Here is a 25,326-nt window from a genome sequence, read left to right as displayed (position 1 = left end):
TAAGGCCTCTGGCTCTTAAGCCAGAATTCCAATTCAAATTCTAATTCCTCTATTGACCTTGAATAGATCATTTAACTTTACTTCAGTTTAAAGGAGCTAAGTGGTGCAATGATTAATCACTTGGCTGCTAACAGAAAGGTCAGTGGTTCAAACCACCAGCTGCTCCTTGGAAGAAAGATATAGAAGTATTCTTCCCTAAAGAGTACAGCAGTGGCGAACTTATACCACAGTTCTACCTCATCCTTTAGGGTTGCTGTGAGTTGAAATTTGACATGACAGCAGTAGGTTTGGTTTATTGTTGGTTGTTTTGTTTTCAGAAAAGCCTAGATACAGATTTCACCACGGAATTCCAGCAAACATTAAAAATACTTGATTCTTTACAAACTGCTTCAAAAAAACAGAAGTGAGAAGGACACTTCGTAACTCAGCTTCTGAGTCCAATATTAACCCAGTGTTAAAAATAGACAAAGCATCACAAGAAAACTAAACTATAGACAAGTATGTCTTAGAAATACGGATGTAAAAGCCCTCAGCAATACACTAGCAAACTCAATCCAGCAATAAACGAAGGAGCATCAAAATGTTCATAGGAAAATAGAAGTGAAAGGCCATAGAATGTTTTTTTACAAACTTTTAAAAACCCTGTTGTATAAAAATCATGCGGCATGATCACGTGGGACATGTCCAAGGAATGCAAGGTTGGTTTAATACCCAAAAATCATACATCATATAGATAAAGAGCAAAATCACATGACTCATAGCTACCCTTTAGGACGGAGTACAACTATTCCGTAGGGTTTTGGGGACTATAAATCTTCACGGGAATTAAAGCCTCATCTTGTTTTACTTTAGAGTGGCTTGTTTCACACTGCTATAACAGCTCAACTCAGCCCCCTGTGCCACCAGGGTTCCTTAATAACTGCAGAAAAAGCATGTAACAAAATTCAACATGTCTCAGAATAAAGGCACTCAACATAATTAGGAATAAAAGGAAACTTCCTCAACCTTAAAGAGCATACAGTTAACCTCATAGTAAAAGACTGAATAGTTAGCTGGTATGGATGATTTCGCAGGCCTTATGTGGTCAAAGGGCCAGACATCCCCCACCCCCGCCCTAAAATCAGAAGCTAGACTACCTCTGTTCTAGATTGTATTGGAGGTTCTAGCTAGGTCAGTCAGTCAGGCAGGTGAGATAGACACTCATTCAGACTCCAAAGAAGGAAAACTACCTCTAGTAACAGACATAATCTTCTAAATATGAAATTCTAAGGGTCTGCTTAAAAACTATTAGAACTAATAAACATGTTTAGCAAAATATCAGGATACAAGGTCAGTATACAGAGTACAGTTGTATTGTTATACAGTTGCAATCAATAATCCAAAAATGAAATTGAGAAAACAATCCCATTTACAATAGCAACAAAAGAATAAATATTTAGGAAGAGATTTAACAAGAGAAGTATAAAACATATTCTTCAAACTGTAAACATTGCTTAAAGAAACAAAATGTTTAAAATAAATAGGAAAGCGCCCAAAATTCATGGATTGGAACAATTGGCATGGTTAAGATGGCAATACTTCCCCAATTGATGTATAGATTCAGTAAATTCACTGATAGAATTGTACCTACCTGACTTATTTGTAGATAGGCAGCAAGTTGGTTATAAAACTTACATCGAATTACAAACCAAAACCAAAGCAAACCCACTGTTAGCCAACCTCTAGGACAGAGTAGAGTAGCTCCTGTGGGTTTCCGAGACTGTAAATTATTGTGGAAGGAAAGAGCCCCTTTTCCCCACAAAGCAACTGGTAGGTTTGAACCACCAAATTTGCAGTTAGCAGTTAACAGCTCAACAGTGCCACCAGGGGCCCTGAAACAATCGTTTAAAAGGCAAACATCTGCCAATTTAAAGCTTACTACAAGGTAGCAGTAACCAAGACAGTATAGTATATTAGAAATCAATGATATAGACTCAAGGGCCTAAAAATAAACCTGTGTATCTATGGTCAACTAATTTTCCACAAGAATGCCAAGACTATGTAATAGAGTAAGAATAATTTGTTCAACAAATAGTCCTGGGAAAACTGGGTAGCTACATGTGAAAACATGAAATTGGATCTTTCCCTCATGCCATATATAAAAATTAACTCAAAATGGTTAAAAGGAAATGTAGGGGCAAGGCTTCTTGATCTTAGATTTGGTAGAAGATTCTTATATATGGTGCCAAGGTATGAGTAACATAAGAAAAATTAGATAAATTGGACTATCAAAATTTAAAACTTCTGTACTTCAAAGAACATCAAGAAAGTGGAAAGACTGCTCATAGGTGGGGATAAAATATTTTCAGTCATATTTATTAAAAGGGACTTGTATCTAGAACATAAGTTCAAAAAAAAAAAAATTTACTCAGCGTCCCTCTGACAAAAATGTTTTTATTATACCCCCTAATCCAGGATAAAGTGTATCTGCTTCTGCAGCCCCCTAGGTCATTACAAGACCCGCCAGCGGGTGGTATCGCCCACTTTGGGAAACACTAGCCTAGAATATATAAAGAACATTTTACACTTGATAATAAAATAACTCATTTTTTAATGGCCAAAGGATTTGCATAAACATTTTTTCAAGGAAGATGTACAAATGTCCAGTAAGCACAAGAAAAGATGTTCAGCATCATTAGTAACCAGCAAAATGCAAATAAAACAACAATGAGATACTGCTTTATACTCAATAGTACGACGAGAATGAAAAAGTTCAATAAATGCAGGCTGTAAAGAATGTAGGAAAACCAAAACCTTCATAAATTGCTCCTGCTCTTTTAAAAACTATACGAGATCAAACGGACAGCGCCCCCTCCAAAGATTAGGGAAGCCTGTAGAGGCAGCAAGTTAGGTCACGGACAGAGGCAGCACGAGTTAGAAAAGGAAGGTGAGAGTGGCTGTACAACGGGAAGAAGGCGAGCACGGTCCCTGAAATTGTTGAATCCGCTGTGTGCGCTCAGCAACACAAATAAAACATTATTTTTTAAAAGAAGCTAAAAGCCTGAAAAAATCAGCAACAGTAAATAAAATATTTACTTAAAATTAATATGTGTGTGTACTTATATAGAGAGAGATACTTAACTTTGGAAGGAAACAAATACGTGGTTTGCCTAAGGGAAGAGAATTTGAGGGGCTAGAAAATTGATAGAAGAAACTTTTTCCTATAAACCCCCCCCCCAAAAGGGAAATGTTTATAGGAAAATATCTGCATATTTGCAACCATATACATATATTCCTTGTTCGGAAATTGAATTGAAAATTTAAGGCTCTATTAGTACTGTGAATATTAATTATCTTCTTCATTATATTTTGCTTATTAACTCTTTTGGGCCAGGAGCCCTGGAGGCTTAGTAGGTTACACTTCTGGGTCTGCTAACCATAAGGGCAGCCATTCAGACCCACCCCACAGGAGAAAGCCAAGGCTGCCTGCTCCCCCATAAAGACCAACAGCTTCAAAACTCTAGAGAGCAAGTCCACCCTGTCTTACAGGTCGCTGTGAATTAGAATCGTCTCCGTGGCAGTAGACTCCTGGACTGGGCATGTTGGAGTGTGTTGTACATAGGATCACTATAAGCAAGAACTGACTCAATGGCACTTAACAATATTGGCTGGGTAACATTTACTGGACATCCTTTTTCTGTGAGAGAAATACCCAAACTTCTTCCTCTTCCCCTAACCTCAATAAAAAAGGACTTAATAGCCATAGTGTAAAGTGCATGAGCTAATACTGTATCTAATCTTAAGAAGCTGTGAGTTTGGGTTTCAATGCCAACCCAACCTGGAAATGAAACTAATTGAAGAAGTCATGCAAAGTTGGGGATATGAGACCCTGTATATAAAGCCAGCACCTTCAGAGAGCTACCAAAAAAAGAAACCACCTCCGTGTACGATTTGTTTGGAAATGCTGGGCTGCCAGTATAGCGAAGAAAGACAAAAATGCTGATCTACCTTTCACCGGAACCTGGACGATAGCATCCTACCTCATACAAGTTTGGGGCTCAAACTCATAGTCTCTGTTTCTTTTCCAGAATCCTCCTTTTCAAGTCAATAAATTAACATAATAAACTCCTTACACTCCCCAATCCATAGCAGATTTGACAGAAACAAATGCTAAATTTCTCTTAAGAAATACATTCTCAACCCAAACAACACAAAGTTCCTATAGAATTAAGCTCTGCTGAAGATGAATTCACAATTTAAAATTACAAATGATTCTGAGTGACTGTCATCAGACATAGTAAACCATAGGATTAGACTTTACATAACTAAACAGTGAAACTGTTAGATACAAATGTTCAGAATAATGTGTATGTAAAATAATCAAAACTCAAGAACAAGACTCTCCAGACAATGAATAGGCAGATTCAACTAGATGGGTTAAAGTATAGAATTACCACACTGGGGAAAGGGGGGCAAATGGTGTTATTTTTTTATTCTTTTAAAGAACTGAAAGATACTTCAAAAGAAATCACCAAAAGGCCAGCACAAAAAGATAAAAGACATGGATAATGTAAAAACTGAGAGTAGAATGAAAAAAATCAACATTTTAAAATAGATGTTCGGGAAGAAAAGATCAGGGGAGAATTGGTACTTCAATTGACTGCTAATTTCCATAATTGATAAAACATTAAAGTCCAAGGCATTGATCCAGTATTTCAGGAATGATAAGATCTGATCAGGATAATTCTGATTGTTCGTTCAGTGGAATACGGTAAAACAGTGAGAATGAATTACACTGTATGGAGCAGCTTGAATGACTCGCAAAGACAGTGTTGAAGTTGAGGGGCAGACACAGAAATGCTGTATATACATATATGCTGTATGCTCTGTTATAGAAAGGTCAGAAACTCAGGTTCAGCATTAGTAAACAGATTACTACTCGGCTATGAGGCGTGTGTACAATAGCCACTGAAAAGGGACATGAGTGCTTCTGAGGGTCATGTAATGATCTCCTTACCTATGTGCTAGCGACCTCAACAGGCGCCCTGGTGGTATAGTGGTTTACACATTGGGCTGCTAACCTCAAGATCAGTAGTTTGAGATTACCAGCTGCTCCATGGGTGAAAAATGAGACATTTTAGGATCGCTGTGCATTGGAATAGACTTAATGGTGCTGAGTTTGGTTTTATGGAATTACATACTTAGGTTCATCAGATGAAAAGGAGAAAAATGAGACTTTTTAGGATCGCTGTGCATTGGAATAGACTTAATGGCGCTGAGTTTGGTTTTATAGAATTACATACTTAGGTTCATCAGATGAAAATTCTTTGAGCTGTATGAATAGTAGATAAAAAGTCAATTGTCCTTGAGTTGATTCCTACTGGTGGCAACCCCATGAGTTTTGCGTGCATCAGATTGTCAGTGGCTGTTTTTTAGATAGATATAGTCAGGCTTTCTTCCAAGGTGTATCTGAGTGGACTTGAACAGCCCACCAGTCTTTTAGCAGCCGAGCCTGTAATCATTGGTACCACCAGGATAAACTCACATGTCATGATAGAGGTACCCTTCTGTATGTGTCCTGCAATTTATTTTAAAGTTTACACACACTCACACATACAACTAAGCACCAACCCAGACAAACCTACAGTTGTAATATTACTTGTATAAAAATATTTAAAGCCCCTGTGCCATCTCTCTTAATCTTTCCATCAAATGTTTTGAGCTAGGTGTTCACGTCGCCCATTTGCAAATGAAAACCCCAAGTCCAGAGAGATGCCATGACCTTGTCAGACAAGCACAGGTTGCAGATAGCAAGGCCAGGGCACTTGTGCAGGTCTTTGATGCCATATCCAGGCCTCTTCATAATTTTGTCCATAATTGACAGTCCTGGTATCGTTTTTAAAGCAGACATCATTTTGTGGAATATCATATTTTCCAGGAGTAAAATAAATGAAAATCCTTTATCATTGCTCCCTTCAGTCAATGAACAAAGGTTATTTTTAAAGATATTACTTGTGAGCAAATGGATACATCAACAATATTCATGTCCGTCTATGTGCTTTCTTATTCGTATCTCTGTTCAGTGGGAGTTTAGACATTAATAAAAATTATTGTTGGTTTAGAAATCTTGCCCAAAATTCATCTAGTAAAACAGCCTTTATTTCTAGCTCTCAGATTGTATTAATGATTGTACATAGAAGAAACAAATAATGTATCTGTTATACTCAAGATAATTAAACACTAAAATAATGCCATTTTTCAGAGATTTTGTCATAAAAATATATAAAACTAAAATATTCTGACAACTCAGAAACTTTTATTAAATGGTTAAGCTTAATTAATAATCACTTATTGGAGTGACTCACTTCTAATATACTTTTTTTTAACTATATCACTAGACTTTTCCAGTTTTTAAGGTAGTCAAAACAAGAGTTTTGTATGTGATAGTAATAGCTTCTATTATTATTTCCATTTGTCAAGTACCTACTATATGCTAGGTAATCTGCTGAGCCTATACTACCCTTTCTGGCAATTAATTTTGGCCCTTTTTATTTAGTAGACACTCAGTAGTTATTTATTTGTTGATGTTAGGACCCTTGGCCTATTCTTGGAACTTTCATAAAACTATAAGTATGGCTAAATTCAGGGAGTGCAGACAGTGCTGGGGGTGTCTTTGGGGACTTAGCTATTATTTTTTATGAATTACGTTTTGGCTTGACAGCTGTCCTTGTGTTGACAGCTCTTCTGATTAGAGCAGTTGTCAAACTCCATCCTTAAGCAGGTTGTAAATCCTGGCTTCTTCCGATTAAAACTGGGTCAGAGCCAATTGTAGGTTAACCAGAGGCCAGTATTATACTATTTTGTGTCCTTACCAAGGCAGTCTAAATGTGTTTGTGAGGCAGTATGCAAAAGACCCTATTTGTGTATGTATATATATATATATATATTTATATATATATTTGTGTGTATATATGTATATACATACACACACATATATGTGTGTGTGTGTATATATCTTGGTATTTTTGAATCTCTAGATATTGGTCCTCCTTTTATGTTGTGATTAAATATGGTTCTTGCTGAGTATGTTGGTATTAGTGTGGTCTTCCTTGTAAATGGCCTGTTAGCTTTCTTCCCCTCCTCTCCCTCCACTGGGAATACTAACATCATTGCATCTGGCTCTCCCAGGGGAAATCAAGGCTTTTCCTTGCACTTGCAGTCATGTGATTTCAGAGTGGGCAGGCTTTGTATCCTCATGAGCCCTCTGTCTTCCACGTAAAGCACCATCTGTTCTCTTCCCTTCCATGCTGCTGCAGGGCAGTGGGAGGGGACATTAGAGTGAAAATAAATAAAATAAAAAAGAAAGAAATTTATCATCAAAACCCTGAGGATTAATGGAGTCAGAAGGCTCACTGCTCTGAATGAAAATTCATCTTCACCTGTGCCAGTGTCAGGGCTGCCTCCTTGGCACTTGACAAATAGAGGTTCCCAGGGTACCATAAATCCAACCACTGTTCTGGTCCCTGCAGACTTTCTCAAGCTTTTCCAAGATGGGCTTATGACTACCCTTGTATTTGCCAGCACACTGTGGGCACCCGTAGGTCCCCTTGTGCATTTGGTGAGATGTTAGCACCCTTGTCTTCCTGCCCAACCCAGTCTTCATTGCCTTTGTCTGAAAGGATGAGCAGCGCACACAATTCTGAAAGAAGTCTCTCTGCCTTGTGAATTGTGCTTCACCAAAGATGCCAAAGGTAGAGAAAGACGTTAATTTTGAGCAAATACTAAGTTCTCAGCACCATGCTAGATGGAGAAGAGAATATGAAAAAGACTGCTTAAGTAGCTCACAAATTGCAAGCACAAAGGATATTTTTTCAACAACTATTTGTTGGACATTTACAGGCACTAGTAGGTTCTTTGGTCAACATAACATGATATGGAGGCCTAGCGACCGGGCATCTTCCAGAAATGCTGCAAGGGCCGCCTCACACTGTGTGGTTCTCCCTGTGCTGTAAGTCAGTCTTCTCTTCCATTTTTTCCCCACTAGTCTCCAATGCCCTGATTTTTCTGTCTTTATACCACGTTTGCCTTTGTATAAACCCAAACAGTTTTTTACTAAAATACCATTCTTTATGAATACCCTAGCTCGGAAGCACTATTGTTTTGCAGCCCTTAAATTCCTAATGTAAATCTTATTTTGTTAGTTATACCTGAGCCAGAATTTCATTCACATCTGTTAGGGTAGGGGACTGTTATTCGGCCCTTTTCTTTAATTGGCTGTCATCCGCTAGATGTGGGATTTTAAATTTCAAATTTGTGGCATGTTATCTAGGAAGTCTTCATGTTTGGTGAAGCAGAGGAGCAGTGAAAAAAGAAAGAAGACCTTCAACAAGATGGCTCGACACCATGGCTGCAACAGTGGGCTCAAACAGAACAACAGTTGTGAGGATGGCGCAGGACCAGCCAGTGCTGGTTCTGTTGTACAGAAGGTTACTACATCCCAGCTCCACCGCACCTCGCAGCAACATGTGCTACTTCGCCTGAGAGGGCCAGCTGAGTGTCTTCAGCTGTTACATAGCATCCTTCCACTTGGCCTGAGTCTCTGTATTTAGCGTTAGCTTAGATTTGAGCTCAGTGTTGTCTCGCAAGTCAGGCACTTATTATCCTATATTACACACTTATAAGCTGGAAAGTTTATTCTTCTGATCCTTCCAGAAGATCCCATTTTAAAACCCATTTTTAAAATCCTAATGTTTTCTCTCAGTAAGTAGAAACTGCTAGCTACAGCAAACAGGTTAGATGAATATTACTCAAAATATAAATGTCATATAGCTAGTTCCATGCAGGATAAATAGCCTCTATGATACTAGGCATTGTGCCTTTAATTTCAATCCTATTTTACAAGAAACTGTCTTCCATTTAAATTGGATGTACAGCTATTCATAGTAAAACCCTTCCCTTCAGAATTGCTTTTGTGTTCATTAACATTATTTGGGAAGAAATTTTTAATTTCCCTAGGAGATTTAAAAAGAGCCCTGGTGGTGCAGTGGTCACACATTGGGCTTCCATATGCAAGGGTAGCGATTTGAAACCACCAGCCACTCTATAGGAAAAAGATGGGGCTTCACTCCCATAAACAGTCTCGGAAACCCACAGGGGGATTGTTATGAGTTGGCATTGAGTTTGGTTTTGGTTTGGAAGACATTTAAAATTCTAAGCACTTTCTGTTGAATTTTGGGCATTGGTAAATGATAGCCTGTCCTCTTCTTCCTTCCCTGTGGTAGTTCTTGAGATATGGAACAGCTCTTGAGTCTCAGGAGCTATCCCCTAATCCAAGGTTAGAATAGGCAGTCTTGCCTCTCTCTGCCTTTGTCCCCACTCTGTTTATTTACTCATTACACATTAATTTAACATGTATAATCCTGGCGGCACTCTAAGAAAACCCATAACCCCTATAAAGGCAAAACTCAGGTACCCAAATGGTCTGCCTTCTGTCAGAAAAAACCCCACCCTCCACCGTGGATCACTTAGAACAGCCTCTGATCCAAAGCAACCCCAAATGGAGAGCACACTAACTTTGCTGCTCAACAGCTGATAACCTGTGAGCTGTGGACAGGAAACACCCACGAGAGGAGTCAAGAAACTAGGAACATTTCACCTTTCGCTCAAATACCAAAGAAGAGCAAACAAAGAAATGCACAGCTAAATCACTGAAGACCAAACTCCTGGGGTAGAAAACGGTGAGAACCTTGCTTTCACCCTAACAAGGAGGAAAAGCTAGATGATCCACAAAACTAACTTTTCTCAAACTCCTCAGAACAACGGTCACTTAGCACTCCGGGAAATGATGCCCAGAGAATGACAAGTGCTCCGAGCCATGCAAACTGTTTCAACAACTAAAGTGAGCATACTCTTAAAGTGGGCCAGCATGAGTGCTTCCATTTCTCTGGACCTGAAGGTAAAATCCGTAAGCAACTGAAGAAGAGACAAAAATAATGTTGTCTTCCTCTCCTCCTCCCACCACCCTTCCACCCCTGGGCCCACTGCTCTTAGAGGAAGAATGAAAATAAGACTCTGTGTCTCTGAGGAGGAAGAAGTAACCTCTGGACCCAGTACCCTAAACTGATAACAAAAAGCTCCCCTCATTAGAGCCAAGTCAGTAAATGCTCTCTTACCCATGATACTCTCCCCATACCCAAGGCAGAGTCTATCTGCAATTTAGCAAATAGAGGGTGTAGGAATGCTGAAAAATCACCATTCTCAAGGGTCAGTACATAGGGCCTTCCTAAGACTGAAACCATACCAAAAGGGCAAATAACTTCATCCTACCACATGATGAGCCTTGCCTTTGGTTAGCAAGGCTAACCAATGCTCCTACTGGGTATAAAAATCCCACTGCCATCAAGTCATTCCCCATTCATAGAGATCCTGTGAGACAGAGTAGAGCTACTCCATGGGGTTTCTGAGACTGTAACAATTTAGCGGCGCAGCCAGCCTCTTCTTTCATCCACAGAGCAACTGATGGGGTTTGCACTGCTGACCATGCAGTTAACTGAGGATCTGATATACAAATTACAGCAGATGTTTGATCAGAAACTCTGTATGTCAAAGACCAAGAAGTGACATTTTTAAAGTTCTGAGAAATTTTAATACCCAGCAAAATACCTTTCAAAATTGAAGGGAAAATAGACTGTTTCAGACAAACAAAAGCTGATTGGATTTATTGGAGCAGACCTTCACTGCAAGGAAGTTCATAGACAGAAGCAGTAAAACCAGATTCAGTGTAACAACAATAACACAGACAGGAGGAAAGGTAATTATGTGTGATTTTACTAGTTTGTAAATATCTGTAAGATGACCTTCTATTTATTGGAGATTGACACAAGTGAGCTAAATCTTAGAACAAATACTTTTTAAAAATTTTAAAGAATTATGACCAAAAGTCTAGTAAAGGAGATAAAAGAGAATCTTAAGAAAATCCTCAGTCCAAAAGAAACCAGGAAATAATTAACAAGATGATGGCTTTAAAGCTAATCATAGCAATAACTACCTTAAATATAAATGAGCTGATCATCCAATTTAAATATAAAGACAAGGTAAACGTTTTGTTTTATTTTGTTTAAGGAGAGGGAACATATATTACTCAAGTAATCAAAATGACAGGTAAAGTTGACCTCAGAATCAGGAATATTATGAGACAAAGAGAGTCATCAGATCATACTATCATCCAATTTAGATTCAGTTGACATCTATAGATTATTTAACCTCATCAGCAGAATACACATTGTTTTCAAATGTACATAGAACATTCACCAAAATAAACCATATTCTGAGTCACAAAACAAAACTTCAAATATCTTCCACAGCTACTGGTCTGCAGCTGTTTTTCTGGTAGCAGTTGTGGCATTCCTCTGTGGAAAAGAAAGTGTTACCCAATGTAACATCCCTCTTTCCCAGCCAAATGGAAAGTTGGGCATATGTGTGTGACAGACACAGAAAGAGAAAAAAAAATTTCAATTATAAAGGCCAACAAGTTACATGAAGTTTGTTCTCTGATCACAGAATTAAATTAGAAACTATCTTGAAAATCCCATTTTTCAGAAATGAAACAACATAATTCAAAATAAGCAATGGGGCAAAGAAGAAACTCTAAGGGAAATTAGAAAATATTTTAAACAGAATGAAAATGAAAATACTGTATCAAAATTTGTGGGATGTAGCTAAAGCAGAACCTAAAGGGAAATTTATAGTCATGAATGATTTTGTTTAAAAAAGAAGAGTCTCAAAGCAATCATCTAATCTTCCACCTGCAATTTTAAGAATGATCAATGTAGAAAATGAAAAGCAAATTAAACCCAGAGTAAACATAGTAAGAGAATAATGTTGATCAGAGTAGAAGTAATGGGACAGAAAACCTCAATGAAGTTAAAAACTGATTCTTTAAGTGTGATGACACTGGAAAGAAGCCTTTAACCATACTGATGGAAAAGGAATAAAAGGGCAGCATTGTTATAGATCCTACAGCTATTGTAAAGTGAGCAAGGGGTCATTAGGAAAAAGTGTTTACCTATAAAGTAGATAACAAGTGAAATGGACAAATTTCCTGAAACATGCAAAGCTCTCACAAAAAGACAGACAACCTGGACCACCTTCTGTCTACTAAAGAGATTGAATTTGTAGTGGAAGAAAAGAAGCACAAAAGAAAAAAAAACTTCTCCACAACAAAATATCCAGGCCCAAATTGCTTCATTGGTGAATTAATTCTACAAAATATTTAAGGAGGAACTAATACCATTTCTACATACAAACTCTTCCGGAAAATAGGACAAAGAATACAGCTCAACTCTTAGGAGACCATATTGCTCTGGTGACAGTAGTGGAAAAGACCTTTGAGGAAAAGAAAATGGTGAGCCACTATTATGAACATAAATGCAAGACTCCTTAATAAAATGCTAGCAAATATAATTCAGCAATATATGAAAAGGACAATAATTATGTTTAAATGTATTTATCCCAAGAAAACAAGGTCGGTTCCGCAATGGACAAATCACTATTTCACCATTGGTATATTGATATACCAAAATAAAACTATATGATCATCTCAATAATTATTGTAGGGAAAGCAGTTGACAAAATTTAACCTCCCTTCATGATTAAAAATAATAATAACCTCAGCAAAATGGGAATAAAAGGGGACTTCCTCAGCCAGATAACATCTATAGCTAACATCTTTTTTTTTTAATTGGGGTCTCTTACATGTTTTCATCATCTTTTTCAAAACATTTTCTTTCTACTTGAGCCCCTGTTCAGCTCCTCATTTCCCCCACCCCTCATGCCCCCTTGATAATTTATAAATTATTCTTTTCTTTTTTTTCCATGTCTTAGACCAACTACTGTCTCCATAGGTGCATTCCTTAAAACTGGATGAGGCAAAAATGCCCTCTCTCTACTTTTATTCAAATTAGGACTGAAATTTTTTTTTTTTTTCAAATTAGGACTGAATTAAGAGGCCTCAGACTTACAAGGAAGGAGTAAAATGGGCTTTATTCAAATGACACAATCACCTATATGGAAACCCCAAAGATTCTATAAGGAAAAACTACTAAATAAATGAGTTGAGCAAGTTTGTAGGATATAAAATCAATCCACAAAAATCAGTATTTCTATATGCTATATGGACAATTGGAAATTTGTATTTTAAAAACCATATATTTTTATTTTTTTTAATGGTGAGTACATTACTATTATTTTTAACACTTAAAATGTACCAATTGAAAATAGAAAAATAGTTTTAAATATATATATGACATGTTCCTAGGGTTAAATAAAACAACACCACCAACAATAGAAATGTGCAAGATTTGTTTATTCAAAACTTCCAAACATTGCTGAGAAAAGGTTAAAGAAAATCTAAGTAAATGGATCGTGATATTGCTGTTCCTGGGTCAAAATGCTCATTGTTACTAAGATACCCATTTTGCCCAATTTGAGAGGTTCAGTATGACTCAATCAAAACCTCAAGAAGATTTTTATTTTTTTAATCATTTTACTGGGAGGTTGTACAACTCAGCACAATCCATACATCCATCCATTGTGTCAAGCACATTTATACATTTGTTGCCATCATCATTCTCAAAACATTTGCTTTCTACTTGTGCCCTTGGTATCAGCTCCTCATTTTTCCCCCTCCCTCCCCGCTTCCCCTCCCCTCATGAACCCTTGATAATTTATAAATTATTATTATTTTGTCATGTCTTACACTGTCTCCCATCACCCACTTTTCTGTTGTCCATCCCCCAAGGAGGAGGTTATATGTATATCCTTGTAATTGGTTCCCCTTTGCTACGTCACCTTCCCTGTACCCTCCAGGTATCGCCACTCTCACCACTGGTCCTGAAGGGATCATCTTTCCTAGATTCCCTGTGTTCCTATCTGTCCTGGATTCCCAGTTCCTATCTGTCCCAGTGTCCATTCTCTGGTCTAGCCAGATTTGTAAGGTAGAATTGCGATCATGATAGTGGTGGTGGGGGGGAGCATTTAAGAACTAGAGGAAAGTTGTATGTTTCATCATTGCTACCCTGAACCCTGACTGGCACTCTCCTCCCCATGACCCTTCTGTAAGGGCATGTCCAGTTGCCTACAGATGGGCTTTGGGTCCCTATTCTGCACTGCCCCTCATTCACAATGATATGATTTTTTGTTCTTTGATGCCTGATACCTGATCCCTTCGACACTGCGTAGTCACACAGGCTGTTGTGCTTCTTCTGTGTGGGCTTTGTTGCTTCTGAGCTAGATGGCCGCTTGTTTATCTTCAAGACCCCAGACACTATATCTTGATAGCCAGGGACCATCAGCTTTCTTGACCACATTTGCTTATGCACACATTTTTCTTCAAAAATCGTGTCGGGAAGATGTGCATCATGGAATGCCAATTTAATAGAACAAAGTGTTCTTGAATTGAGTATGTACTTGAGTGGAGGTCCAGTGTCCATCTGCTGCCTTAATACTAAACCTATAAATATATGGATGTAGATCTATTTTCCCACCATCCTATATATATTTACATATGTGCATGCCTGTATTTAGACCAATATAAATGTCTTTTGCCTCCTAGTTCTTTCCTCTATTTCCTTTTACTTTCCTCTTGTCCCACTATCATGTTCAGCCTTCATCTGGGTTTCAATAATTTTTCTCGGTTACATTGCCCTTGCTGAATCCCTACCAGGCCTCTCACACCTTCCTTGCCACTAATTTTGGATCACTTGTTACTCCCCTGTTCTTGGGTTGGTAAACACCACCTCCTTTCCCCCACCTCCCCCTCTCCCATGTCCCCCCTGAACTATCGGTCCCATTGTTTTCTCCTACAGACTGTTCATCCAGCCTATCTTATCTATATAGATCGCAGAGATAATAACATGCACCAAAAAACAAGGCATAGCAAGACAAAGCGGCAAAGGAGAATACAACGATGACAACAACAAAGAAAACCAATGACCAAGAAAAGAATAAATTAATTTTAAAAGTCATAATAAATAAAAAGAAAAACCTGTAAATAGATCAAGGTCTGATTTTTGACCTCTAGGTGTGTCCTCCGGTTGAGTCCGATGGGGTGCCACGCTCTGGCCCCAAAGTCTATCCTTTGCACTCCCTCAGGAGCTCCCAGCTCTCCTCTCCCTCCTCCGTCCCTCCACCCCCCACCCCCCCTTGCTCTGCCACACATCCTTAATGTTTTGCCTCAGGGCGGTAGGGTCAGACCGGGCCAATCCCGACACTGAGTCTCTAGTGTTGTCCCCTGTAGGGCCATGGGTCAGTGAGGGATGGCATGTCTCATAGTGGGATCAGCCATATGGTCCTCTTCAACAAGATTTTTAATACAAATTTACAAGCTTATTAAAAAATCTATGTGGAAAAACAAAGGACCTAGTATAGCTAAAGCAATTTTGTCAAAGAATAGCAGTGTTGGAAAAAACACAGTGATTTCGGACCGTGGTAGAAGGCTACACAAATTAAGACAATGTGGTGTTTATATTAAAGTAGGTGTGTATACCAATGAAACATGATAGCCAAGAAATAGACCACTTGATGATCAAGGGATTTCTTTATAAAGATGCCAAGGTAAGTCAGTGAAAGAAAAGATTGTATTCTCAACAAGTGGTGCTGGAACAATTGGGACATCCCCCAAACAGTGAACCATCATGCTTTCTCCCACCTTATGCAAAAATTAAGTTGAACTGGATCATAAACCTAAATATAAGAGCTAAAACTAGAACTAGAAGAAAACATAGGGGACAAATGTAATCTTGAAGTAATCAAAGATTTCTTAAGACATAAAAAGCATAAATCATAAAAGTGAATAATAAATTGACTGCATCAAAGTTAAACTTTTGTTGTTGTTGCTGCTGTTTTGGTTTGGTTGGGGGTTTTTATTAATCATTTTATTGGGGGGGCTCTTACAAATCTTGTAACAATCCATCTTCAATTGTATTAAGCATACTTGTACATATATTACCATTAACATTTCCAAAACAGTTTCTTTCTACTTGAGCCCTTGGTATCAGCACCTCTTTTTTCCCCTCCCTCTCCCACCCTCTTAAATCCTTGATCAATTATATATTATTATTATTTTTATTTCATGTCTTACACTGCCCGTTTTCTCCCTTCATCCACCTTTCTGTTATTTGTCCCTGGGGGTGGGAGGAGCTATATCCAACCTTATGATAGGTTCCCCTTCCTCCCCCTCCCCCACTCCTACCATCGCCCTACCCTCATGATATCATGACTCCCAGTACTGCTCCTAAGGGTTTTATCTGTCCTGAATTCCCTGTGTCAGAGCTCCATCTGTACCAATGTGTGTATACTCTGGTCCAGTTGGATTTGTAAGGTAGAACTGCGTTATGGTAGTTGTGAGGAAAAAGCATTCAGAAGCTAGAGGAATGATGTGTGTTTCATTGGTGCATTGTAACCCTTTTGTGGGGGGAAGGGGATCCAATTGTCTTCAGATGGGTTTTGGGTCTCCACTCCAACCCACCTCATTTGCATCGATATAATTGGGGGTTTTTTGGGGGGATTTTTGATACTTGATTCCACTGACACCTCATGATCACACAGGCTATTATCCTTCCATGTGGGCTTATTTGCTTCCCTACTAGATGGCTGCTTGTTTAACTTCAAGCCTTTAAGACCCTAGACACTATCTTTTGGTAGCTGGACACCATCTGCTCTCCACCACATTTGCTTATGCACCCACTTTGTCTTTAGCAATCATGTTGGGAAGGTGACTATCAAAGAGTGCCAGGTTATTAGAACAAAGTGTTCTGGTTAAACCTTTTTTTTAACCTTTTATTTTCAAAAGATACTCTTAAGAAACAAATTTATGGATTAAACCTCAGTTCAGGATATATATGAAATTCTTACAACTCTAATTTTTAAAAGCCAATTAATAATTGGTACAAAAAATGTTGGGTAGATACATCACACCAAAGGAGAGATCAAAAGATCCTCATTAGATATCAAGAAAATGCAAAGGAAAAATTATGAAAACCACTATAGTCTCAAGTAAAATGGCTTTTTTAAAAATGATGATAACAAATTGATAAGGATGCAGAGCAACTGGAATGCATGTGCACTGGTAGGAATGCAAACTTTGGAGACATTAGTCAGTGTCCTATAAAGCTAAGCATGCACTTCCCATGTGACTCGGCAGTCCTACACCTACATGTTTACACAAGAAGCCTGGAAACATAAAGCAGATCCACACAAAGACCTGTGTTCCTAGGATACTTTATTCATAATAACCGAAAACTGGCTGCAATCCAGATGACCGTGTATACCCATTCAGTGGAATGCTATTCAAAAATAAGCATAGAAAAATATTGATACTTGCAGTAACATAGAAGACTCTCAAGGGAATTATGCTGACTGAAAGAAGCCAGACACAAAAAGCTCTGTGTTCCATGATGTCCAGCTCGGGAAAAGGCAAAATTAAAGGGACAGAAATGACAGCAGTGGTTGCCAGGGTACCAGGAGGAGACTAAATGCAAAGAGGAATATTTTAAGGGAATGGAAATACATCCCCCTCTTCACTTAGCAGCATAGCTAGATTCCAAAGACCATGTTGTTATGGGAAACTTAGAATTATCATCAAATGAGGATGACTGCATCACCTCACCCTCTCACCGACAGTTTGAAAAGTCCTGCCCGGCAGTGAAATACAGTCCAAGCTTGCTTTTTAGCTACACATGGGGTCCATAAAACAGGGACCTCAATTACTACCAAACGTATGAGGGGCCACCCACCCCCACTCCCCAAATAAATGGAATTGCACTGGGCAGGGCAGAGCTTACAGTAGTATGCATTTTTCCCGCTAGGTGAACATCAAGCAACCCGCTCTGAGTTAGTGCACCCAGTGGTGTCACCTGGGAAGGTTCTCTCTGGTCACAGTGAATTTTTTCATAACAGTCTCACTTAAACCTCGTTTTTTGTGATGGCTGATTTAAGATAATACTGTGTGGCTGTAAGATTTTGTTTCCTGCTTGGGGAAAATGCCACAGAAACTGTTGTGATGTTGAGCACAACTTACAAGGATACTGCTATGGTGTACCTTAAACCCAAGACCATTGAATGGATTCTAACTCAAGTGACCTATAGGGTTTCAGAGACTATAAATTTTTAGGGAGCAATACATAACCCACAGCACCACACGAGCTCCTTTATCTACAGCCTCATCTTTCTCCCAAGGAGTGGCTGGGGGTTTTGAACCTCTGACTTGCAGTTAGCAGTTCATTGTTTGCCCAACAATGACACTAAGTCTGCTGCACAAGACCTCTTTAAAATAGTGAAAAGCAATGATGTCACTCTGAGAACTAAGATGTGCCTGACTCATAAGCCGTGGGATTTTGAAACACCTTGTATGCATATGAAAGGTGGGCAGTGAATAAGCAAGAACACAGAAGAATGGATTCATTTATTTAGGTTACGGTGCTAGGGAAGAATAGTAAAAGGACTGCCAGAAGAACAAACAAGTTTGTCTTGGTGGAAATACAGCAGAATGTTCCTTAGAATTGAGGGTGGTGCTGAGACTTCCTCTCACGTACTTTGGCCAGGCTCTCCCGAGACCAGCCCTAAAAAAGGACATCATACTTACTGGAACAGAGTTGGTGAAAAAGCGGGAGGCCCTCAATGGGACCAATTGACATCATGGCTGCAAAATGAGTTCAAACATAGCAATAATTGTGAGGGTGGCACAGGACCTAGCAGTGTTTCGTTTAGCTAGGGCTTGGAAAGGGCTCGACAGCACTTGACAGCACAGTAACAGCAAGGTGTATCTTGATTGTGGAGGTAGTTTTATAAGTAGATATAGTTGTCAAGATTCATCATCTTTCTGAAAGAAGAAAATTGGGGGAAAGGAGGGAGCCTTCCCTATAGATAGTAAGTGGCACAATCTGCAGTGGGTGAATGTAAATCATTGTAAGAAATAGATCAATTTAATTTTTAAAGCTGCTTTTAAGAACTTTTCAGTAATCCATGTCTCTTTCAAACATTCCTTCATCCTGGGAGGTAGCTCTTTGGCCAGAGTGGTTATGCAATAGAACTGTATCTAACCAAGTATCCAGAAGAAAAGGTACCAAAAATTCTGAGTCCAAGACACAGCTTGAGAAAGCCATACACTAGCCCTAGAGACAGTGAGGTGTGCAGCATGTTTGTTTCTCGCTGTGCTTTCTTCTCAGATTGAACTTTCACTTAACAACATATCAGCTTCTCAATAACTTAGCACCACTTAGTCACCATGTCTCAGCCAAGACCACTCTTCTCCACCCCCAACCCCACCATAATTTTCTACATCTTTCTCCCCACCCCCCGAAAGCTGTTCTTCCTTCACTGGTTCCTGATTTTTGGACATGTCACCAACATCTATCTTCATCTTCTCTCAGGCTAGAAATGACGTGTTCTTTTGCCTGCCTCCCCCTCACCTCTTGACCCTGCCTTCTTGGGTTTCAGTGGCTCTCTCAATAATAAAGGGGAGTTGGTTCCTGGACAGAATGGAACTGACCCATAGGGTTTCCAAAACGGTAACAATGGTGGAAGCAGACTGCCCCATCTTCCTCGTGCAGAGCGGCTCCTGGGCTCACCCCCAGGGCTCGTTGTTTCAAAAACCAAACCCACTGCCACTGAGTCCATTCTAACTTAGAGTTGGGCCCTCTATAGGATTTCTGGGGCGGTAAATCTTTTGGGAGCAGACAGCCTCGTTTTTTACCCACAGAATGGCTGGTGGGTTTGAACTGCCCACCTTGTGGTTAGCACCCCAACATATAACCCACAGCACCACAAGGGTTCCTTTATTTACCTACCGGCTCCAAGCCCTCCTTGCATCTTCCCTGAAGGACAAGCTCCTAGCTGTCCACCGTGACTTTCCATGTCACTGTATAGAATTAGCATCCTAACAGAGACAAATTATGCCACTTCCTCTGTTATAAATGCCTGAGGCTCACTTGATAAAACCCAAATTTCTCAGCATGCTGCCAAGGCCCTGCATAATTTGACTTCAGTCTCTACCTGCAACTCTATGTGTTGCTTCTCTGAGCCACGCCAGTTCTCAGCGGTTCCTGTGCTCGCCTGGCATCTGTGTGGTAGCTTCACTCTGCAGTGCCTCTCAGTCTTAGTTCACCTGGAATTCCACCTATCCTTCAAAGCTTAGTTTACAGGCCGCCTGCTTAACAGTTGTGGGTTTGGGGGGTTTTTCTGGGGGGTGGGGTTGTTTGTTTGTTTGTTTTTGCTTTTTTGTGGTCCCTCGTTGATGTCATCCATGCATACACCCCAGCCCCATCCCACCTGTAGAGTTGTTGTTTTTGTTTGTTCGTTTGTTTGTTCTGCTTACTTGAGTATCTCTGCCATGGCACTTATCTATTCTTTTGCATTTGAATTGATTAAATACATGTTGGCCTAAGTACATTTATAGTAAATTCCCAAGACTTTTCTAGTTTGTATCATGGTATGACAGTGTAGTTTGCGCTCAGTAAAATGATCATTCAGTCAAGTTCCACATAGTTCTTTCTTCCCCATTTTCCCTTAACCCTCTGTTGTGGTTGTCGTGTAATATAATGCACTATAACGTGTCTGTGAAGAATTTAAATTATAACATTAAAAAACGAGCCCCGCCCCTCTCTGCCACCAACCTCTCTGAGGTGCTCTGTGGGTTCCTGGTAACGGCCTGGCCTCCTCTCGCCCCCCCAGAAAGTGCCTTGCTCCCAGTTTGGGTTTATCTTGTTTCTAGTTTCACTTCATATGTGTGTCTCTGAACAATGATGCTTAACTTTCTCTGGTGTTTTTGTTTTGTTTAAATGGAGTCATGTTGTGTGCATTCTTTTGCCTTGTTCTCTTCCTTCAGCCTTGAGTTTCGGCGCTGTGTTGCCGTGTGAAGCGTCATAGTTCATTGGTTTCTGGTACTGTACAGAATTGCTTGGTGTACACAGTGTTGCATCTGCCCATGATACCGTTGGTGGGCATTTGGTTGTTTACACCCGTGGGCACTTACAAGCGCACCTGCTGTGGACATGTTTGCAGAGAGTTCCTGGAGTGTGGCAGCAGACCATTGCTCAGAGTCCAGCTGCTGGGTGGGAGAGAGTGCCCAGCTTCCCGAGGGCCCCTCAGAGCCTGTGCTCGGCTGAGGCTGTCATGCCCCAGCTAGTGGGCAGGACATGGCAGCTCCGGGTTTGTTTTTATCTTCCCTGATTGCCCAGCGGTTACTCATCTCGCCCTTGACTGTCGCATGTCTTTTTCTGCCTTGTACATCATTAGCTCAGTACCATCTAATTCACAGATATTTGACTCTTCGATGATGTGCAATGCCAGCTTTGTCTTAAGTCTAATTTCCAGATATGTGCAAAAAATAGATGGCTCTCTGTTCCATTCCTTTGGCCTGCTTATCTGTTGCGGATGCCTCTTTGTAAGAAGCCTTGAGATCCATAGGTCTTTTGTCCCCCTCTAAGCCTGGTGCTAAGGAGTCCTGTTCGTAGAGGGGGTTAAATGTTGGGCTGGTAACCAAAAGGTCAGCAGTTCAAACCCATCAGCCGCTTGGCAGGAGAAAGGCGTGGCAATCTACTTCCTTGAAGATGTTCAGCCGTGGAAACCATGGGAGCGATTCTCTGCCCTGTGGGATGTAAGGTTGCTATGAGTTACAATCAAGTGTCTAGCAGTGGGTTGGTTGGTTGGTTAGTTAGTTAGTTAGTTAGTTAGTTAGTTAGTTAGTTAGTTAGTTAGTTAGTTAGGTTGGGTTAAGCCTGGGACCCTCAGTAGTGGCATGTGTTATTCTTACGAAGCATACAAAGCTAATGGAGAGATGATTGGATGACGAGTCTGGGTCCTCCTTCAGCCCCTGCCGTGTTGCCCCTCTGCAGGGTCCCCAACTGCTGTATTTTCTTTGTCTCGCTTACGTACACTCGTTTTCATGTCTGTCCCTGTCCCTTTCAGCTGCCGCCTGTGAGTTTTTGGACATTGTGGAGCTGCTGCTGAAGTCTGGCGCCGACCCCACGCTCCGCGACCAGGATGGCTGCCTGCCGGCAGAGGTGACAGACTGCAAGGCCGTGTCGCTGGTGCTGCAGCAGCACACAGCTGGCCAGGCTTAGCCAGGGCACCAGCCACGCCCGTGCTGTCCGGCACAGGGCTTCGGTGACGAAGGCAAATGGCAAATATAACACTCCTTTTGATAGTCACTGGCTAATAAAATCAGGACATTCTGAGGAAGTGGGATTTTGAAGCCTCAGCAGTTCATTCCACTTGTCTGCGTTCTTGGGGGGAGTTGGGGTGATGAACATGCGCACTGTGCAGAACACAATCCAATTCTGCTGAGCGTGCTCGGAAATTTATCACCGCTCAGGAGGGAGGAGGGGAGAGGAGGAGACAGGTCGTATTTCACAGTATTAAGCATGGCTGCGCTGTTAACAACACGGCAGCCCTAGGTGCCCAACAGCCCTGTGCTGGCAATCAGGAGACGCTTCATGAGGTCCCAGGCTGTGGCACCCGACGTCCATGTGGCGTTTTGTACAGCTGGTCAGAGTAGTTAGCTAGAAGGTCTGTTTGTTGGCGGAATTGAGAGGGTAGGGCAGTGGGGTGCTAAGAACAATAGAGGAAGAATTTAGTCACAAAGGGGGATGTAGAAATCTGAAGAACAAACAGGTTTCTGGAAAAGCTCAAAGCTCTGGCAGTTTAGAATAAGACTGAGCCCCTCATGTGCGGATGGAAACAGTGATTCTGGGGCCGGATTCCTTAAACTCACGTGCACCAAACAGGAGAGGGACTGCCCTGGTTCCTGTGCCAGCAGTCTCGGGAAATGGTCTCCAGCATGAACTGGCAGGCTGATTTGGGTCTCATATGAAATGATCTACAATGCCTCAATACTAAGGAGCTCTGGTGGTGCAGAGGTAAGGCCATCCCCCGCTAATCAAAAGGTCAGTGGCTCAAACCCACCAATCGTTCACTCTGTGAGAGAAAGACTCAGCAGTTGGCTTCCATAAAGATTTACAGCCTTGGAAACTTTACAGGGCAGTTCTCCTTGGCCCTGCAGAGCCTCCATGAGCCGTAATTCACCGGTGGCATGGGGTTCTTTATGTGCCACAATGGAGTTAGCAAGTAACCAGCTTGCTTCGTGGAGCCCCGACATCTTCCTTAGCTGGAACTGCCCTGGCCTGCTGGAGCAAAAGCAAGGTCTTTTGTCATTTCCTCCTCACGCAGGGGGTCTCCCCCTTCTAAGGCCGCCACCCTTTCATACAGTTCCTCACGTGGTGGTGACCCCCAACCATAACATTATTTTTGTTGCTACTTCATCACTGTCATTATGCTACTGTCATGATCCACAGGTTGAGAACCACTGTTCTAATCTAAGGGACTTCAGCTCACCTTCTGTTTATTATTCCCCATAAATAGTTTTAAAATCCCACACTGGGCTCCCGCGCGGCATTGAGCATTGCAGCCCTACAGCGCTGTGTCCTGCTGCCTTCCCTCACCTGCCGGCCCCTCGGCCCACACTGCTGCCTGCCGCGCTTCACAGAAACGGCACGTCATCCGGAATTGGCTACATCAGCCAGGGATGCCACTGCTAGCCTTCCTCCTGGCACTCACCTCTCCATGCCCCTGTGCAAGCCCCTCTGCACCTAGACACCCACCCCTACCCGCCCCCCAGTGCCACACACTCGGCCAAGCTGACTGCTTGTGTCCAGTGAATACAGCTGTCTGCCTCTGTCCCATAGGCTCCCATAAGGTTTCATTATAATAGGCTTTACAGTGATTTAATCATCCATTGTACGGGGACTGCCTCTATATAATATGGTGTTCACATAACGTCTTATTGCATAGAACATTTTGTGGCTGGTAAGTGATGTGTATTTGTATTCATTTTTAATTTTTTCTAAGTATCTGGAAATTATATACATGTTAAAATACACTAAAATGTTACTGTAATTCTACTAGAACTTTCTCTTTCTTATGTGTCCCTTTACCGCACTCTTAGTTACATTATAGCCTATTAAGCTGACTCTCTCATGTTCCACATTAATTGAATGTGTTTAAGAAACTTGATAGGCTAGTTACAGTGAAAGAGTGACCAAGATCTTGAGCACAGTTGTTGATTAAATTTCATTGAGATTTTTAGGGCATTGGTAAATTAAAAATATGTGTTCTTTTCCTATCTGCAGCATCGTTCCCTGAGTAAGAAGTATTCCAGGACCTTTTTTTTATCATGCTCCTTTTAAAATTTGACCATGATATTTCTTAGGTAATTTACAATTATAATTTTATAATTTCTAAATTCACTTGTAAGATTTTGAATTTACACTATCACCGAAAACAGTCATCCCCTAATTCACATTCTCAAGTACATTTCAAAATCCATTTCCAAAGACTTGTATTCTTTTTTATCAATACCTGAATTTTTTAAAAACCTTGCTGTCAAGTGACCTGGGTGATCTTCTTGTGCCTGCAGGGGATCTTACCCACCAGGGAAGGGAGCTGGAGCTGACTTCCTTTCATTCCCTTCACCTGTAGAACCGGGCGCCAGTGCACCATCCCAGCCAGATCGAGGGCGCCGTTGGCAAGGGCGGCCATTGGTCCTGCCGAGCAAAGCACACAGGTTTGCTCAAGCAGAGCTCACCAACTGCCCCACGTGTTTGTGTAACAGTAGGATAAAACCAGCACGTACAGTCATGTGTAACTTAGTGTGCATTGGACTCTGCTATGCAGAGCTTTTTGTCCTGGACAGATCAGTCATGTTCAAGTGAACTTGTGTTAGGAACTCTCACAGAGTTCATTCTCTCAAGGTTCATTTCTGGACACAGCTCAACCTCAATTTCCATTCCGTTTTCCCACAGATTTTTTGAAGCCCCCTCATACTTGCCACACATTTTTTTTTCTTTGAATATTATTCCCTGTGATGGGAATTAAATTTTCCTCCTCCATGGTTCTGACTTTCCATTTAGTATCTGTCATGCATGTGGGCATTTCTGAATAGTGTCCACCATGTTCTCTAAGGGGAAACCCCGAACTGGGCAGTACTGTCTGTCCCATCTCTTCTCCCCTCCACCCCACCCCTTGCAGAGCACTGGGAGGATCCAAGGGGTCTGCACAAGCACATGCCTACACTTTATCCTGGACTATGGGCTGTTGTACAGTTTTTAACCACCAGGGGAAGTACTGGATCAGGTTTTTGTTTGGTTTTTTTTTTTTTTCTGAAAAGGGAGTGGTCCTCCACAACAGTTTGGGAACCTATGGTCTAGCATCATAAAGGGCTAGGCTCATGTGCAGTGACTCTGCTGCTTCACTCTTCACGTTGTCTAAACTGTTTGCATCATGCCTCACCTGTCC

General features: G+C 40.9%; 1 protein-coding gene and 1 non-coding gene across 2 annotated transcripts in view; both read left to right on the top strand.

Annotated features, from left to right (window-relative positions):
• ACBD6 (acyl-CoA binding domain containing 6) overlaps nucleotides 1-22,242 on the top strand; it is a 188,020-nt gene extending 165,778 nt beyond the window's left edge. Inside the window, exon 8 of the mRNA XM_004706695.2 lies at nucleotides 21,943-22,242. Coding sequence (XP_004706752.1) covers nucleotides 21,943-22,097 — 155 coding nt within the window. The 3' untranslated portion in view covers nucleotides 22,098-22,242. The remainder of the gene's footprint in view (nucleotides 1-21,942) is intronic.
• On the top strand, nucleotides 11,335-11,472 carry LOC115872459. Its single transcript, XR_004047859.1, has one exon. It is a non-coding gene; the product is annotated as a small nucleolar RNA SNORA41 (small nucleolar RNA).
• Nucleotides 22,243-25,326: the final 3,084 nt, after the last annotated feature.

Source organism: Echinops telfairi, unplaced genomic scaffold (genome assembly GCF_000313985.2).
Source record: "Echinops telfairi isolate 266 unplaced genomic scaffold, ASM31398v2 ScPeMD7_7424;HRSCAF=8462, whole genome shotgun sequence".
Classification (NCBI taxonomy): Eukaryota; Metazoa; Chordata; class Mammalia; order Afrosoricida; family Tenrecidae; genus Echinops; species Echinops telfairi.
The sequence above is the reverse complement of the archived record's forward strand: the minus strand, read 5'-3'. Positions and strand labels throughout refer to the sequence as shown.